Raw genomic sequence first — 16141 nt, 5'->3', positions numbered from 1 at the left:
TCTTTTAGAAATAACCTGTATACTGAAGTCTAGTTACCGTCCAAAGTTATTACTAGATTTTTGACCATGTAATTTTTTCTAAAGTCATCATCCCACCTGCGGAGGGTCCTCGCATGCCGTATATCGACCGTGAAATCGACCAATGAAAACGAGCCTTAACAACGATTAATGACAAATAGTCGACGAAAATACTAGATTAGATTCGAGACAAATCGCAACAATATCCAAAAAACTCAAAACTAACTCGGGAAAATAGAAAATTCACTCTAGCTACAACAGGTACAATATTTTTTATCCTTTTGAGAAATGTGATTCACTTATGTCTTATTTTAATAATATCTTACGATAAATGAGCGTACGCACCCACGACAAAATGTTGCGTAAGCGCTGCGACATTTTTGTCGAGATGCGCCACTAAGACGTAATAGAGCTTATCCACAAACGACAAACTGACAACTAGCTAAGTTTTTGAATACACATTTTGCTTAAATCGAAGTATCCCTTCAAATTCTCTCTCGTCGAAAAACCTACCAATTGGTAGAATTTCTCTGGAACACTAGAGAAAATTCCACCAAATTCGTATTTTTTTCCTAAGCTGGTAAACACCAGAGAAAATTTGAAGAGTCAATCGGCTTGTACTTGAATTCTATATATTTTGCTTAACATTACGTTTGGATAATGTTGCTTTAATTAATATTTCCTAAAACGGCAACACCTCAAAATGGCGGCCAAATTTCGACTAATCAGTGATTTTGTCATATCCGGAGGCGATATACAATATGCATTTCGTCACATTTCCACTACAGGTACTAAAAAGCTGTGTATTATTCTAGAAAGTGGAACTGTTCGAAACACAGTGTAAAATGTGACAAAATGGCGTATTGCAAACAACAACGCACCTTAAGTGAAAAAATCTTGTAAATATCTAAGGTCAAGGACCGCAACTATTAAGTTATTTTTCTACTACATAATTCTCCGAGTTACTCTACCGAAGTAACCAGTGTTGCGAGGATAAAGTTCGGTGCTACCAATTTGGTAGACGAACTTTATTCTGGCAACACCGAGGGATAACTGTGTGGCCAGAGTAGAGTAATCGCAACCAATTTGGTAGAAATACTCTATTCTGCAAACACAGAGGGTGTTTAGTAGTGTGTGATTTGATTTACAAGAAATTATTGACAAACGTCCTGTCCCTTTAAACCCTCTTTCTTCTACCATTTACATCACCCACAAATTCCATATTCACATTACCCCTCAAAACTTTTATCTTCACACTGGAAAAAATACTATTTGGTTCCAAATAAAACATCCTGAGCTGATCCGTCGTCCCCTTTTTCACTCAATTTACTCCCCATTCGATTCCCCTAATCAGCGAAATTTCTCATCATTCAATTTTTCATTCCCCTACCTCTTACTTAGAACTTAAAATCTTTCCCCTCAAAATAATCCCCAAATCATAAACTAGTTATCCCCTTTACCCCCATTGTCCCCCAGACTTCCCCCAGTTTCCCCCTCTAACACCAACAGCAGGGCTTGTATTCATTCCCCAAATCACACCCTCCGCTTATCCTCAAGTCTTCTCCCAGTTCCCCTAAGTTACCCCCAGTTTCCTCATCTAACACCAGCGCAAGGGCTTGTCTCCCGTACTCCCCAAATCACACACTACTAGTCCCCCGCGTTCCCCGGTCGTCCCCCAGTATTCTCCCAATTTCCCCTCTAACACCAACGGAAGGGCACTGCCCGGGGGCGGTCGGCTCCCTCCTTCACGAGGGGTTTGTGGAACTCGCGGCCCGGGCGAGAGTGGATCGTCGCCCAGCAGTGCTCGCAATAGTACTGCAAAAAAAAAAGACATACAACCACAGTCTAAAGAGATGCGTACAGTTAGTGAAACTAACGGTGAGATGGATGTCTCACCCATCTAGAGGATGGAGGGAGGGGCTGTTAGAATGGCAGAAGTCACCAGAACAAAAGGGGGGGTGTTTATGTTGTATCGCATTACCTGCAAGCAAGTGACGTTGGCGCAGAAGAAGGGCGCGAACTTGGAGCCGCAGCGCGCGCCGGCGCACTCGTCACACATCTGATCGTCGAGGACGTACGGTTTCACCTGGAAATACATTAAAGTGTTGTTATAAGATAAATAACATAGTGTGAAGTTAAGCCTACATCACTGAGTCGAGCTAGTATACAGCTCTCTCTTACACAATAATTGTTCAGTGGCCGACAAGAAATATTGTACATCGACCATTGTTTATATCCTACATAATGAATATCTCACCTCTACTCTCTTGTCGATATCGCCATGCTGCAGCTGCACGAAGCGCGCGGAGATGGCCGCGATGTACGACTGCTGGTTGGAGAACGCCACGCGACCCGCGCCCTGAACACACAAAAGTATTCATCTTTTACTATCCACTCCACTCCACTGAAACACCCGGCAAGAAACTCAGCAGTTGCTCTTTTCTGACATAAAAAGTTCATTATACCACAATCATCAACGTCAACCTATAGACTAGACGTCTACTGCTGGACATACGTCTCTTGTAAGGTCTTCCACACGCCACGGTCCTGCACCGCTGTCATCCAGTGGCTCCCGCAGACTCGCTTGATGTCATCCGTCCACCTAATGAGGGATCTTCCACGTTTTCCGATAAGTCCACAATCAGAATGGAAATCCGCAACTGCCAATTTATACTGACCGTGGTAGTATCATCTGTGGAACCGGCTATACTGAGCTGTCACGCCAGCTTCACACGTTGGCTCCGACACTGTTTGCCCAACCGTGTTCTTCCGACACTGACACAGTTCGTTGTGTGGATCAGGAAATTAGCTTAGCCAACATTGGGGCAGTACTGATTTCCCGATCCACACGTTGGGCGAACAGTGTTGGGGCCTTACTTTAAACAAAAAAATTGTCACGTAAAACCTCCTCGTATGAAACCTTCCTCACCTTGGGGTACTTGAGCTCAGGGTCGGTGTCGATGCCGGCGTAACAGACTCCGCCGTACAGCCGGTCCATGATCATCGCCAGCTCCACTGGAAACCAGAAACATATTTTATTTATTTATTTTAATTAGGATAAGAAGATATCCATTTGCAAACCTTCAGAACGTGGTGTGACCGAAATGAAGTATGAAATTCCCCGAATACTTTTGAAAAATCCTCCCAATTTGCAATAGGTCCGACACTTTTTCCAAAAATCCAAGAGAATTTCAACCACTACCTTTTTTCTCAGGATCCAGGATTAAATTAGCATCAAGAATCAAGATGCATTGCAAGTAATTCTTTAACGTCGGAACTCAAAAATTCACGATGGTATGGAGAGATTCTTACCAGCTTTCAAAGGGCGTGGAACTCCTCCAACGAAGACAGTCTTCCTGGGATCGAGAGGCATGCTGGCGTCCAGCACAAAGTCTGCGTCGGCTAGCCTCCAGGGCCTGATCTGCACCGGCTTGTCGCGGATGGTGGGAGAGGACACGCAAAGGTAAAGTTTGTCGTCGTCTGTGATGCAAGCCTCCATCAAGGCTGCTACTGAACTTTCATCCTGGAATTTACGAAATAATCTACTGAATAAAATTCTTTAAGAGGCAACACGCATCTTAAACCGCTGCGTAGATGCATGAAGTTTTGTACATCAGTTCTTTATAACGTGGATCAGCACTAAGAATTTTTTTTTGAAAATTCATCCTTTAAAGGTCGAGTTAGAGCAATTTTACGAAGCATATTGACGTCTACGTTCGCCATAATATGTAAAGCACAAGGTACCGAGAAAAAAAATGAAAAATTTGGCTTTGACCGCTGCTAATGTTCTGAATCGAACCTAAAAGGGTTAGATAGGGATAGGATAGGTATGAAATCCTATAAGGCAAACGTGTAGAAAGTAAATAAATATATCCTTTATTCACCCAAAACACCAAAAAAAATAAGGGTTGAGAACCATAGCTCTCGGAGAGCCGTTGAACCGACAACGGCAACCAAAGTTCTGGGTTCCTTGTCACCCAGCCATACGTGACATACTTGGCTGGCTCATAGACAGTATATAGACCTGACAGTAGATAGAGTGACTCCATCAAGCGTCTTGTCGTGCAGGGCAAGGTGGAGGGCACCAGAGGACGAGGAAGGTCACCCATGCGATGGACCGACCAAATTAAGTCTGCTGTGGGCTGTCCTTTGCACGATTGTACCAGGCTGTCGGCCAGCAGGGAGAAGTGGCCTATGCTCAAACACGTTGCTTCGTGATGACCACGACCGCTCTGCCAAGAAGATGAAGAAGAAGACCCGACCTGATAGTCAAATCAGTTACTGGTAAAATTGACAGCAAAGCCATTTGTTAGCTGATGGACTCCTTGGGAAGTGTGATATGGCAGAAGGTCAACTCACTTGGAATAGCAGGAAGGCGTATCCCTTGGGCGGAAAATAACTCTTGCTCTCAGCCTTGTGCGGCCAGTCCACCACCAGCGGCCCGAACCGCCGAAACGAGGATGTGATTTCATCTGGAACGGTAACACAGCAAAGTTAATTTTTTTATTCTATTACAATTTTTTTAAGCCAGCAGTCAAGACGTCCGCTATTCAGGAGGTCGAAGGTTCGATCCCGGGTACGCATCTTTCAGAAAAACTTCGTGAAGAAAACTGCATACTTGAGAGTTCTCCATAATGTTCTCAAAAGTGAGTGAAGTCTGCCAATCCGTACTGGGCCAGCATGGCAGAGTATAAGCCTATTGACTCGTGCTCAGTAGTGAGCAATGTGCTGATCATGATGATGATGATTGTGCAAGTATACAAGGAAGTCAAGGAAGGAAGTAGTACGGTCTATTTGGGCTGCAAACTGCCAACACCAGTCGCGGCTTTTTGTCTAGTGCTTTGGTCTGGAAGTGGGTGTGAATTATTCGCTTTTTTTGTCTAAATAAAAAAAAAATAAAAAAAAAAATAAAAAAATAAAAGTCAATACCTTCATCAATGTCCGGGGGTAGTCCGCCAACGAAGACTTTCCGGCTGAATCGCTCGCCGTGCTCCGAGCCGGCCGACACGGGCGACGACCGCGCCGGCGAGCCCAGGGCGCTCACGCACATTGATAGCCCTGGAATGTAGAGAATCCGGGATAAAATAATCTAGAAAAACCATTTGGTTTTTGGAAAATCAGATCAATAATCAGAATTCAAAAAACCAGATCTGCGTGTATTTCCGATCAAGTATAATCCGGGATCTTTAAAATGGGAGTGAGTAGGCATCTTCTAGGTAAACGCGTCCCATCTAAAGCCACATCAGCACTTTCCATCCTAATCAATAGCGCTTGGCTGCAATCAGACCTAGTGGCAAGTGATGATGCAGCCTAAGACGGAGCGCGCTTGTCTAGAAGATGCCTATTCACTCTCGACTTGAAGATACCCAATATTATAATTAGAGGGGAAAACTGATGCTGGAAGGGTGTTCAAAATCTTGGCGGTTCGGACTAGAAATGAGGAGGCAAATCGCTTTGTACGTATTCGTGGAATTTCGACTACCTACGGGTACAGACCTTGGCGATTGTTGTCTTAGTCGAGCTTTATCCGAAAGGATCTGGAAACATATCGCATATCATCCCAAGAAAACTTGCTTGCAGACTAGTAACCTAGCAACTAATGTCAGTGTCTTACCAGCTGCACTGAGCCTGGACACGACGTCCTGTGTCTGGTCCCCGGGGCCCGACGGTGAGCCAGCGCCGGCCACGCTCGCGACCCCCGCTTCCTCCACGCCGGGGAAGAAGGGCGACTTGCCTGAAAAGATGGAAACTTGGATAAATATAACAGAAGAAAAAGGCATACAGAAAAATGTAGCTCTAAAATTGCTCCTTGCGTTAAAGGATAGTACTAGATTTAGACCAGTCAATTTAGAGTTTTTTTTATAGAGATAGCGAGCAAACAAGCAGGCGGGTCACCTGATGTTAAGTGATTACCGCCGCCCATGAACATTTGCAGCACCAGAGGAACTGCCGATGAGTTGCCGGCCTTTTAGGAATTTGTTGGTCCGCCCCTTGAATAACCCCATGTTGTAATAAAGTGGGAACACCGCCGATGGGAGTTGGTTCCATAGTTACGGTCGAAGTGCACCAGACACCCATGTGGTGAGGGATTTTCTGATACTATGCAGTCGCCGTAAACTAAGTCACATACTTAGTCCTCTATTTTAGGACAAGTGCCGCCGCGCCGGTCATAAGGTTTCCAGGCTTAGCATAACCGGGCGGATGAAGACGTGTTGCTCTAAGACTATCTCGCTTTTCGCTGTAAGCCAATTTATCAAAGCCGTCTAGTACACAGGGACGACAAGGTCAGTGTGTCTACATGAGTATCCGTAACGTGTAAACTACATAATAAGTAGTAGTTATAGGGTGGTATAGGTATCTATAGTACACGACAGGTTGAGATGACAATCGGGGTGGGGACGCCCCGCACACCCGCACAGCGCCCGCCCTTACCCGGTACAAGATAGCGCAGATGATATGTGGGTGTGCCGGGCGTCCCCTGCCTCATATCCCGATTGCTATCTCGACCTGTCACGCTAAGTATATCTTAGTACATAAATTAATATGTATACCTGTCTTTGTACTAGCTTATGCTCGCGACTTCTCCCGCGTGGACTACACAAATTTCAAACCCCTATTTCACCCTTTTAGGGGTTGAGTTTTCAAAAATCCTTTCTTAGCGGATGCCTACGTCATACTAGCTATCTGCATGCTTCAGCCCGATCCGTCCAGTAGTTTGAGCTGTACGTCGATAGATCAGTCAGTCAGTTAGTCACCTTTTCCTTTTATATATTTAGACTAGATTTTGTTCGCCACTCCGCCCAGGTGAAATTTAAGTTATCTATACTATCTATATCCTTACTAATCCATACATTACGTATGATAAATGCGAAAGTTTATGAATGCAAGTGCGAAGTTTTTTAGTCCGTAAGCCGTTGGGCAGCACCCCCAAAGGAGTCAGGCATTCAAGAAGTACTGAGGTATCTTCCCAGATAAACCCTTGACTGACTGGCGGACTGACTGAATTTACCTACCTACTATTTATAAATAAATATTTTTTATTCAAGTAAACTTTCACAAGTAAGTACCTACCTACCTACTTTCGAATCGTCGGATGCATCTACCACTGGTTCGGAATGCCTTTCCTACCGAGAAGAACCAGCAAGAAACTCGGTGGTTGCTCTTTTATTTAGTTCTAAACATTAGCGGTTTCGTCTATTACTGTGCTATAGAGTCAACGACATTTTGTCTTGGAGTAGAGCCAAGAGTTTCACGACGCCCGGTGCTAATAAGTGAAAAATAAAAACACCTTCGAAATGTGATGTGTGGGCAATGATTTCCTGTTAGCTTAATGCTTAGGCCATAGTCCACTACGCTGGTTGAATGCGGATTGATAGACTGCTCACACCGCTGAGAACATTATGGAGAACACTCAGACATTCACAATTTTTTCTTCAATGTTAAAGCAATAGGGTATTTGACTGTAGTAATAAAATGAAGGGATATTTTGTATAGTGGTAGTTTATGGGGCTAAAATTCATTATTAAAGAGAATATTTTAAAAAAATTATGATTTTTTATTTATTTTTACCAAGAACGTCACGCTGACGGAAGGTGGACTTCACTTTCAACTCCCTGTTTTAGGCATTAAATTTCCAAAAATCCTTTATCATGTCTACGTCATAATTTAGCTATCTGCATGCCAAATTTCAGCCCGATCCGTGCAGTAGTATGAGCTGTGCGTTGATAGATCAGTCAATCAATAGTAGTTATTGGATAGTTATTATTAAACACCACCTGCCAGTCTATTTTTCGTTTTTCCTCATATTTTCCTATTCCTAAGGTTGCCTGGTACAGATCGCTACTAAGCGATAAGGTCGCCTTTTTGTATCTTACTTCCGTCTGTGATTTCTGTTCTTTTACTGTTATTTTTTTTCTTGTAGCGGTACAAATAAAGTGTACACGAATAATAGAGTAATAATAATACACAAATGAGAAATCATCTAGTTACATTTTTATTATAAGTAGCTACTAGCTGACCCGCCCCGGCTTCGCTCGGGTAGAGTTTAAAAACTTGAGATGTAGGTTCAATTTCCAAAAATCCTGGAATCCATATTTCTTCATTTGTTACCGAAAACCCAAATACAAATTTTCACGCAAATAACTTCAAAAATGACGGACTTTCATACAAACTTCCATCCCCCATTTAACCCACTTAGGGGTAGAATTTCAAAAAATCCTTTCTTAGTGGATACCTACTCTTTACAAAGAACACATCCTCAAAATTTCATGTCTCTAGGACCAGCGGTTTAGGCTGTGCGTTGATATATATGTCAGTCAGTCAGGACTTTGAATTTTATATTATAAGTATAGATAGGTAAACAGTACGCGACAGGTCGAAATGGCAATCGGGGAGGGAACGCCCCGCATATCCGCACAGCACGAGTAACGTGCGGGTGTGCGCGGCGCCCCCCCGCCTCATACCCCGATTGCCATCTCAACCTGTCGCGGTATATAGATTGCTAAACTTATAACCATCCAGTCTCATCTAGCCGTGTTAAAAATACTCTCCCTAACTAAACTTAAGGAAAAATTGTGTTTTTTAAAGTCTAGTACAAACGTTTATAGTTTTTACTACTGTGCATTACAACCCGTCTGGTTTACATAACCCCAGCATATTGACCCCCGAGGGTCAAAGGTCAGCGGGGGTCACATGTAGATGCAAAGGAAAACCGAGAAAATCTACGAAAAGCGAGATGTTGCTCTATCTTCCTTCATAACTACTTAGTTTGCATCTTGTAACATTTTTAGGATTGCGTATCCAAAGGGTGCCCACAGGATCCCTATTAAAAAAATAAAAAAAATAAAAATTTATTTCGATAAAACAACATCACATACAGCCGCACTCAGAGTCGCTAACCGTTACTTAAAATTGAGTTAAAACGAGATAGATTTATGTAACGATTAAGCGACTCTGAGTACGGCTGATAGTGCGTAGAAATTGGGGCCATCCCAGTAAGTGACTAGTATTTGTACCAGTACTTGTGGCAGGCGGCGATTAATTTCAATTTCAATTTCAATTTTCATTTATTGCATTTCCATAAACTACATCATATTAAGTATGTACAAAGTATTATGGATTTCTTTTTGTTTTTATTATTATTACACTAAGCCGTCCGTCTGTCCGTGCGCCTGTCTGTCTGCCAGCGAGTTGTATCTCATGAACCGTAACGGCCGGTCACGCACTCATCCGATCCGAGTCCGTGAAAATACGGAAATTAAAAAAGTAGGACCGAACTCGGATATTGCTTCCGCACTAATCCGATCTCGGACCCCCCCCCCCTACCCCCCCCCCCCCCCCCCCCCTACCCCCCCCCCCCACCCCCCCCCCCCCCCCCCCCCCCTACCCCCCTCCTCTAAGGTAACTGATTGACTGATCCATCCACGCACAGCTGAAACCACTGGACGGATCGGCATGCAGATAGCGATGACGTAGGCATCCGCTAAGAAAGGACTTTTGAAAATTCGACCCGAAAGGGGGTGAAATAGGGGTTTGAAATTTGTGTAGTCCACGCGGAGGAAGTCGCGAGCATAAGTTAGTTATGAATAGATTGATTTCGTCAATAGGTTAGTAGTTTCGACGTAATGCGCGCACAAACAAACAAACGAAGGTCATAGGTTTATACATTCACTCACGTTAAACTTACAAATTAACACATTGTATGTCTGTAAATTAAAAAAACCGGCCAAGTGCGAGTCAGGCTCGCGCAATGAGGGTTCCGTACTACAGTCGTATTTTTCGACATTTTGCACGATAATTCAAAAACTGTGATGCATAAAAATAAATAAAAATCTGTTTTAGAATGTACAGGTGAAGACCTTTCAATTATGATACCCCACTTGATATAGTCACTCACTTCAAAAGTTGAAAATACTAATTATTAGTTCATGACCACAATTTAATTTTTTTTGTGTGATTTAACCCCAAAATTCACGGTTTTCAGATTTTTCCCCAAATGTCAGCTATAAGATCTACCTACGTGCCAAATTTCATGATTCTAGGTTACCCTGTAGGTTTCTTGACAGACAGACAGACAGATAGACAACAAAGTGATCCTATAAGGGTTCTGTTTTTCCTTTTGAGGTACGGAACCCTAAAAATCGGTCAAGTGCGAGTCGGACTCGCACACAAAGGGTTCCGTTCCGTACAAGAAATACCACTTTATCTATTCTTTAATTTTTGAAATTAATTTTATCAATTCTTGTTATAGCGGCAATAGAAATACACATTGTGTGACAAATCCCTACTTAAATAACGGTTTTGCTGACAGACGGACGGACGTCTACGGATAGCGGAGGCTTAGTAATAGGGTCTCATCGCGTTGGCACACTTTGGGTACAGAACCCTGAAAAATAATTAATTTTTTACGCGTTTTAGGGTGGACTGCAAAAAAGGTCGCGGGTCAATGAACCACAACCAGTTGGTCACGGAATCATAAGTAGGGATACAATCGATCTATAGCTATCTATACTAGGTGTTTGAACAAAAAATGTCCTTTACACTAAGCTGTGGATACAGTCTCGCGACAAGTCGTACGATAAAAAGTGCGATCCAAATTATTTTACGACGTTGTCTATTGAGATTTGCAATTGATTTTCATGTGGTCTTAAATATTTACTAAACTTATAAATTTACAGGTCAATACAACAACAAAAAACTATATATATTATATGCATACAGAAAAACTTATCACTAAAAATATACGCCGTCCAAATGGTCTTAAATTGTCATGTGAATAGTATCTACATCTGTGATAATATTGACAAACGTTCTTAACCTATCGGATGTGTTCGAGCATAAATGTTTAAACTGTATAGTTTTTAAACAAAACAATTTGGTAACTATGGTGTTTACTATTCGAATTAAAGTAAAGGATTAATTTGCAAAAGTTTAAAAAAGGTGGTTACGGAATCATAAGTAGGGAATAGGGATACAATCGATCTATAGCTAGTATACTAGGTGTTTGAACAAAAAATGTCCTTTACACTAAGCTGTGGGTACAGTCTCGCGACAAGTCGTACGATAAAAAGTGCGATCCAAATTATTTTACGGCGTTGTCTATTGAGATTTGCAATTGATTTTCATGTGATCTTAAATTGTCATGTCAATAGTATCTACATCTGTGATAATATTGACAAACGTTCTTAACCTATCGGATGTGTTCGAGCATAAATGTTTAAACTGTATAGTTTTTAAACAAAACAATTTGGTAACTATGGTGTTTACTATTCGAATTAAAGTAAAGGATTAATTTGCAAAAGTTTAAAAAAGGTGGTTACGGAATCATAAGTAGGGAATAGGGATACAATCGATCTATAGCTAGTATACTAGGTGTTTGAACAAAAAATGTCCTTTACACTAAGCTGTGGGTACAGTCTCGCGACAAGTCGTACGATAAAAAGTGCGATCCAAATTATTTTACGGCGTTGTCTATTGAGATTTGCAATTGATTTTCATGTGATCTTAAATTGTCATGTCAATAGTATCTACATCTGTGATAATATTGACAACCGTTCTTAACCTATCGGATGTGTTCGAGCATAAATGTTTAAACTATATAATTTTTAAACAAAACAATTTGGTAACTATGGTGTTTACTATTCAAATTAAAGCAAAGGTTTAATTTGCAAAAGTTTAAAAAAGGTGGTTACGGAATCATAAGTAGGGAATAGGGATACAATCGATCTATAGCTAGTATACTAAGTGTTTGAACAAAAAATGTCCTTTACACTAAGCTTGGCTACAGTCTCGCTACAAGTCTACGATTAAAAGAGCGACAACCTCCCTGGTGCAGTGGTAAGCACTGTAGTCTTATTAGTGGGAGGTCCCGGGCTCAATTCCTGGCAGGGGTTTTATAATTTAAGAAGGTGGAATTTTATAATTTCTAAATGTCTGGTCTGAACTGGTGGGAGGCTTCGGCTGTGGCTAGTTACCACCCTACCGGCAAAGCCGTGCTGCCAAGCCAACCAAAGGGGCATGGGTATAATTAAAACTGCCATAACCCTTCTAGGTTAGCCCGCTTCCATCGTAGACTGCATCATCACTTACCACCAGGTGAGATTGCAGTAAAGGGGTAACTTGTATCTGAATTTTAAGAAAAAGTTGCAGCCGACTAACAATACAACAAATATAACAAACCACATACAGACATAGGCTACTTTTTATCGCGGAAAATCAAATAGTTCCCGCGGGATTTTTTAAAACCTAAAACCACGCGGACGAAGCCGCGGGCATCCTCTAGTAGTGATATATTATCTCGTACGGAACCCTTCGTGTGCAAGTCCAACTCGCACTTGGCCGGTTATTTCTGTCGCAAGTGTGCGCTAGACGACACGACAAAAAGACCTTACTCGATGCAAACTGTTTTGTTGACAAACCTTGATCTGAGTTTGGTCAAGTTAAAGTATGTTATTCAATTTAACCTTGATTCAATTTTAATTCTATCAAAGCTACGGCCACACATGCGCGTTACGGAAGCGGGACGCGGGAGCGTCCACTCACTTCGAATCGCAAATAGAAAACAATTAAAAAACAGAATTACAAAAATAATAACCTTTGACATTATTGTTATATTGTGCTTTTAATTTTTTTTACAATTCGAAATAGTTACACAGTTATTTTTTAAAATTTTCGTGTTATAAGTCCCGCAAATTGCTATTGCGCTGGGAACCATGTCTCATTACAGACAACAACATCGAAAAGACATCATTTTGACGTCAATCGAAATAAAAATATACCATCAGCTCGAAACTTCAGTCTATTGCTGACGTCACTAAAATGGTGACCACGCGCATTAGCAATTTGCGGGACTTATATACTACTTACTACTGCAGTAGTAGCAAAGATAATCAAATTACCCGTATCACTACTGAGTACTGGCAGAGTAAATTAGAGTGAGGGAACTCTAGGTTTGATCCTGAATCGACGATATTATATCAAATCGTCGATTCAGGATCAAATGGCTACTATAGCCGCGTGGAATTAGGTTTTTAAAAATCCCGTGGGAACTCTGATTTTCCGGGATAAAAAGTAGCCTATGTCATTCTCCGTCTCCAGGTCTTTACCTGTACCCATCACGCCAAACCGTTGCACCGTTGCGACGTGATTGAAGGACAAACCAACAAACCAATAAACACACACTTTCGCATTTACAATAAGGGTACTGATGGTTACGTACAATCTAAGAAAAACAGGGCTACCTGAGTCAAATGTATACTAACATTTTGACACCTGCCAGTGACGTCGAAGTTTCGACGTTTTGTTAGAAGTTCCCTTTCCGGCGGTTACGCACTCATCCGATCCGAGTCCGTGAAAATACGTTCCTTTTTGCTTATGACTATGTCGTAGATAATAATCGCTGGTACTCTCACAGACGAGTGATAGAACTCAGATGAAGAATTAACATCAGGCGACCTGCCTGCTCTTTGGTCGCCATTTTTATTTCAAAAAAACTAGACACAATAGGTACCCACTTCGTAAATCGCGCATCTACGTGTCTATCAATAAGAATTCCATAATGACAAAGTAATATAATGAAGCATAATGAAGCAGTAACTTTTTGTTTTAGCAGTAACTATTAAGCTGTGATAGCCTAGTGGTTAGGACGTCCGCCGTCCTGGGGTTCGATCCCGAGCACGCACCTCTAACGCATAAAACTTAACTACTCACTCGCCGCTTTAACTTTGTGTCAAATTTCATGTCAAAAGTACGATTTTAGTCCTTATTTTACTCAGTTATTTTAAAAGTTTTTGACATGACAGTTGACCCCTAGTTAAAATGGCGCGTGTGGAGTATGCCTATGGTATTTTTTTACATATAACAACGTTGCTAAGTAACCCATTAACAGATTTACAGGCCATTAATTTTGGGCATATATGAGAGAATAGTATGAAATTTTAAATTTTTATCAAACTATTCCCGTTGACGACCAGAAAAATATTCCCTTGATTTAAATTTTACTCTTTTCATCTTTTTAAAGAAAACTTCTTGGTTGAAGTCATAGTAAGTATGTCTGTAATGTTGGTTAGAGACTGCCTTGTATTGGGATTGAAAGTTTAATTTTTTCAACAGTGTTTCAACTATACCGATTTTGATAAAACTTTAATTTTAAATGTTCCCAATCTTTATCTTTTACGAAATGAAAATAATAGCTTAGTACATCGATGCTTAGAACTCAGTGGCTAATGTACAAAAAATAATTTTTGTGTTGCAACAAGAAATAAAATTTCTTTGAAAGAAAAACCATTTTTTAATCGGAAACTGTCGTATTTCAAGCGAAGCGATACAATATTATTTATTTTAAGGCGAAAATAATTTAATTTATTATAATTAGGTACTCACTCTTTCTATACGGAAATCTCGGGCCTCGGATGAAAGACGTAATCAATGGAATAGTATGCACCGACATTATTACTACAATTATTGAAAATAATTGATTAAAATCACAAAAACTCCCGTTATATTTGTTTTCTTACGAAAAAAATATTTTTTTGCACACACGAGCGTCTTGCGGCACTAGACCCCACGAATGAAAAAAAATTGACACGCGCGTTCGAAATTTTAATATTTTTTTTACAAATTTTTATTTTTTTAATTCAGTACATTATTACCCAGCCTGATATACAAAAAAAGTTTATGAAAAAAGTTTGTAAGTATATAATTTTATATAAATAGATTTTAAAAAAATGTTCGACATGCCATTGTGTAAGGTGTTGTAAGGTGGTATATCAAAAACCTTCCCACAAGTCCCGACAACAACTGTTCAAAGTTTCGAACTTTCAACTAAATTATTATAAATTATTTTTTTACGCGGCTAACGTCCAAGTAACAAACGGATACTAAACAACTAAATGTGTCCACGAAAATAACTATTGTCTTTCTATTTTAAAAATGGACGCGGATAGTTTTATGTATATTTACGTCCGCAAGGTACCGTTGATGTAAGAAACTCTAGAAGTAGGTGAACTCGTTTTGGACTCATCAGCGGTCCAACGGGCCCAGGGTGATATGAAATTTTTAATTTTAATAGTTTGCCTGAGTTCGCCATAGACACACACGCAGATTATTAAAAAAAAACAGTACGCACCTCTTAGATGAATACGCACCTAGTATGGTACAAAAAAATAAGGGACGATCGAATAGAACGTCGGCTCTACATTGTACAGACTGTTCACTATAACTTGTCCCTTGCCGTCATGTTGGCTACATTGCTTTGTTTGCTTTCGGTATTCCTTAGAACTTAGGGTTTATTATAATGTGAACTGCAATGGTGCCAACATGACGGCACGGGACAAGTTACAATAGTGAACGGTCTGTACTTTGTACAGGTCTGTATCAGTACAGCTCAGCATATTGTCCTCTTCTTCAGTATCTTTGGTTTTGTATCAATGGTTTATTGAATACTTAGACATTTTTTTTATTTTCCTTCGTCGTTTCGGTTTCGTTGAGGACTCGTTTTTGGACTCATCAGCGGTCCTGATGAGATTTTAATAGTTTGTCATAGAGCTACAGAATGACTACAGATTATAAAATTTAAAAAAAAAACAAAACCTACTGTACTTTAAATAAAAAAATACGCGACGATTTATAAAGAAGCATATATCATCTAGGAAATAATAATTCTTATTATAGAACCTCCTCTGTTTTGGAAGTCTGTTAAAAGCGTACCTAGGTGGATTTTTGGAAATACCACTTGAGTAAAACCGGGCGAGTCAGCTAGTATATTGTAGGTATAGATATTATGCGTAGCCTTCTGGATATCTATCCAGAAGGCCACGCTAAGGTCCACGACCTTTATAGCTAAGGTCATAGACCTTGCACCCTAAAAACCACTGCCCAAAAAAAGAGTGTAATGTTTTTGAGTGTAATGGGTTCATGTATGGATGTATGTAATCGGATGGGTGGTTATATAAAAGGATTGACTGACTGACTGATCTATCAACGCACGGCTCAAACTTCTGGACGGATCGGGCTGAAATTTAGCATGCAGATAGGTGTTATAACATAGAGGTCCGCTAAGAAAAGATTTTTGAAAATTCAACCCCATAGATTAATATTGGTCTCGCTCCGCTTTCAACCCCTTAGC

At 40.7% G+C, this 16141-nt stretch overlaps 1 protein-coding gene across 9 annotated transcripts in view; it reads right to left on the bottom strand.

Annotated features, from left to right (window-relative positions):
• Positions 1-1518: 1518 nt before the first annotated feature.
• The window catches only part of LOC117995097 (translational regulator orb2-like), a 54941-nt gene continuing 40318 nt past the window's right edge, over positions 1519-16141 (bottom strand). For 7 of the 9 annotated variants that reach the window (XM_034983096.2, XM_069508417.1, XM_069508416.1 and 4 more), the window contains 8 exons: positions 5633-5752; positions 4948-5076; positions 4378-4490; positions 3331-3541; positions 2948-3033; positions 2276-2377; positions 2000-2104; positions 1519-1833 (listed from right to left, as the gene is read on the bottom strand). In XM_034983096.2, the coding sequence (XP_034838987.1) occupies positions 1717-1833; positions 2000-2104; positions 2276-2377; positions 2948-3033; positions 3331-3541; positions 4378-4490; positions 4948-5076; positions 5633-5752 (983 nt within the window). In that variant the 3' untranslated portion in view covers positions 1519-1716. Of the gene's footprint in view, positions 1834-1999; positions 2105-2275; positions 2378-2947; positions 3034-3330; positions 3542-4377; positions 4491-4947; positions 5077-5632; positions 5753-5913; positions 6060-14397; positions 14566-16141 lie in introns of those variants that run through there. The other 2 variants (XM_034983097.2, XM_069508420.1) reach the window with 2 other exon arrangements.

Source organism: Maniola hyperantus, chromosome 28, assembly GCF_902806685.2.
Source record: "Maniola hyperantus chromosome 28, iAphHyp1.2, whole genome shotgun sequence".
NCBI lineage: Eukaryota > Metazoa > Arthropoda > Insecta > Lepidoptera > Nymphalidae > Maniola > Maniola hyperantus.
Note: the sequence above shows the minus strand (reverse complement) of the source record. Positions and strands in the feature narration are given on the sequence as shown.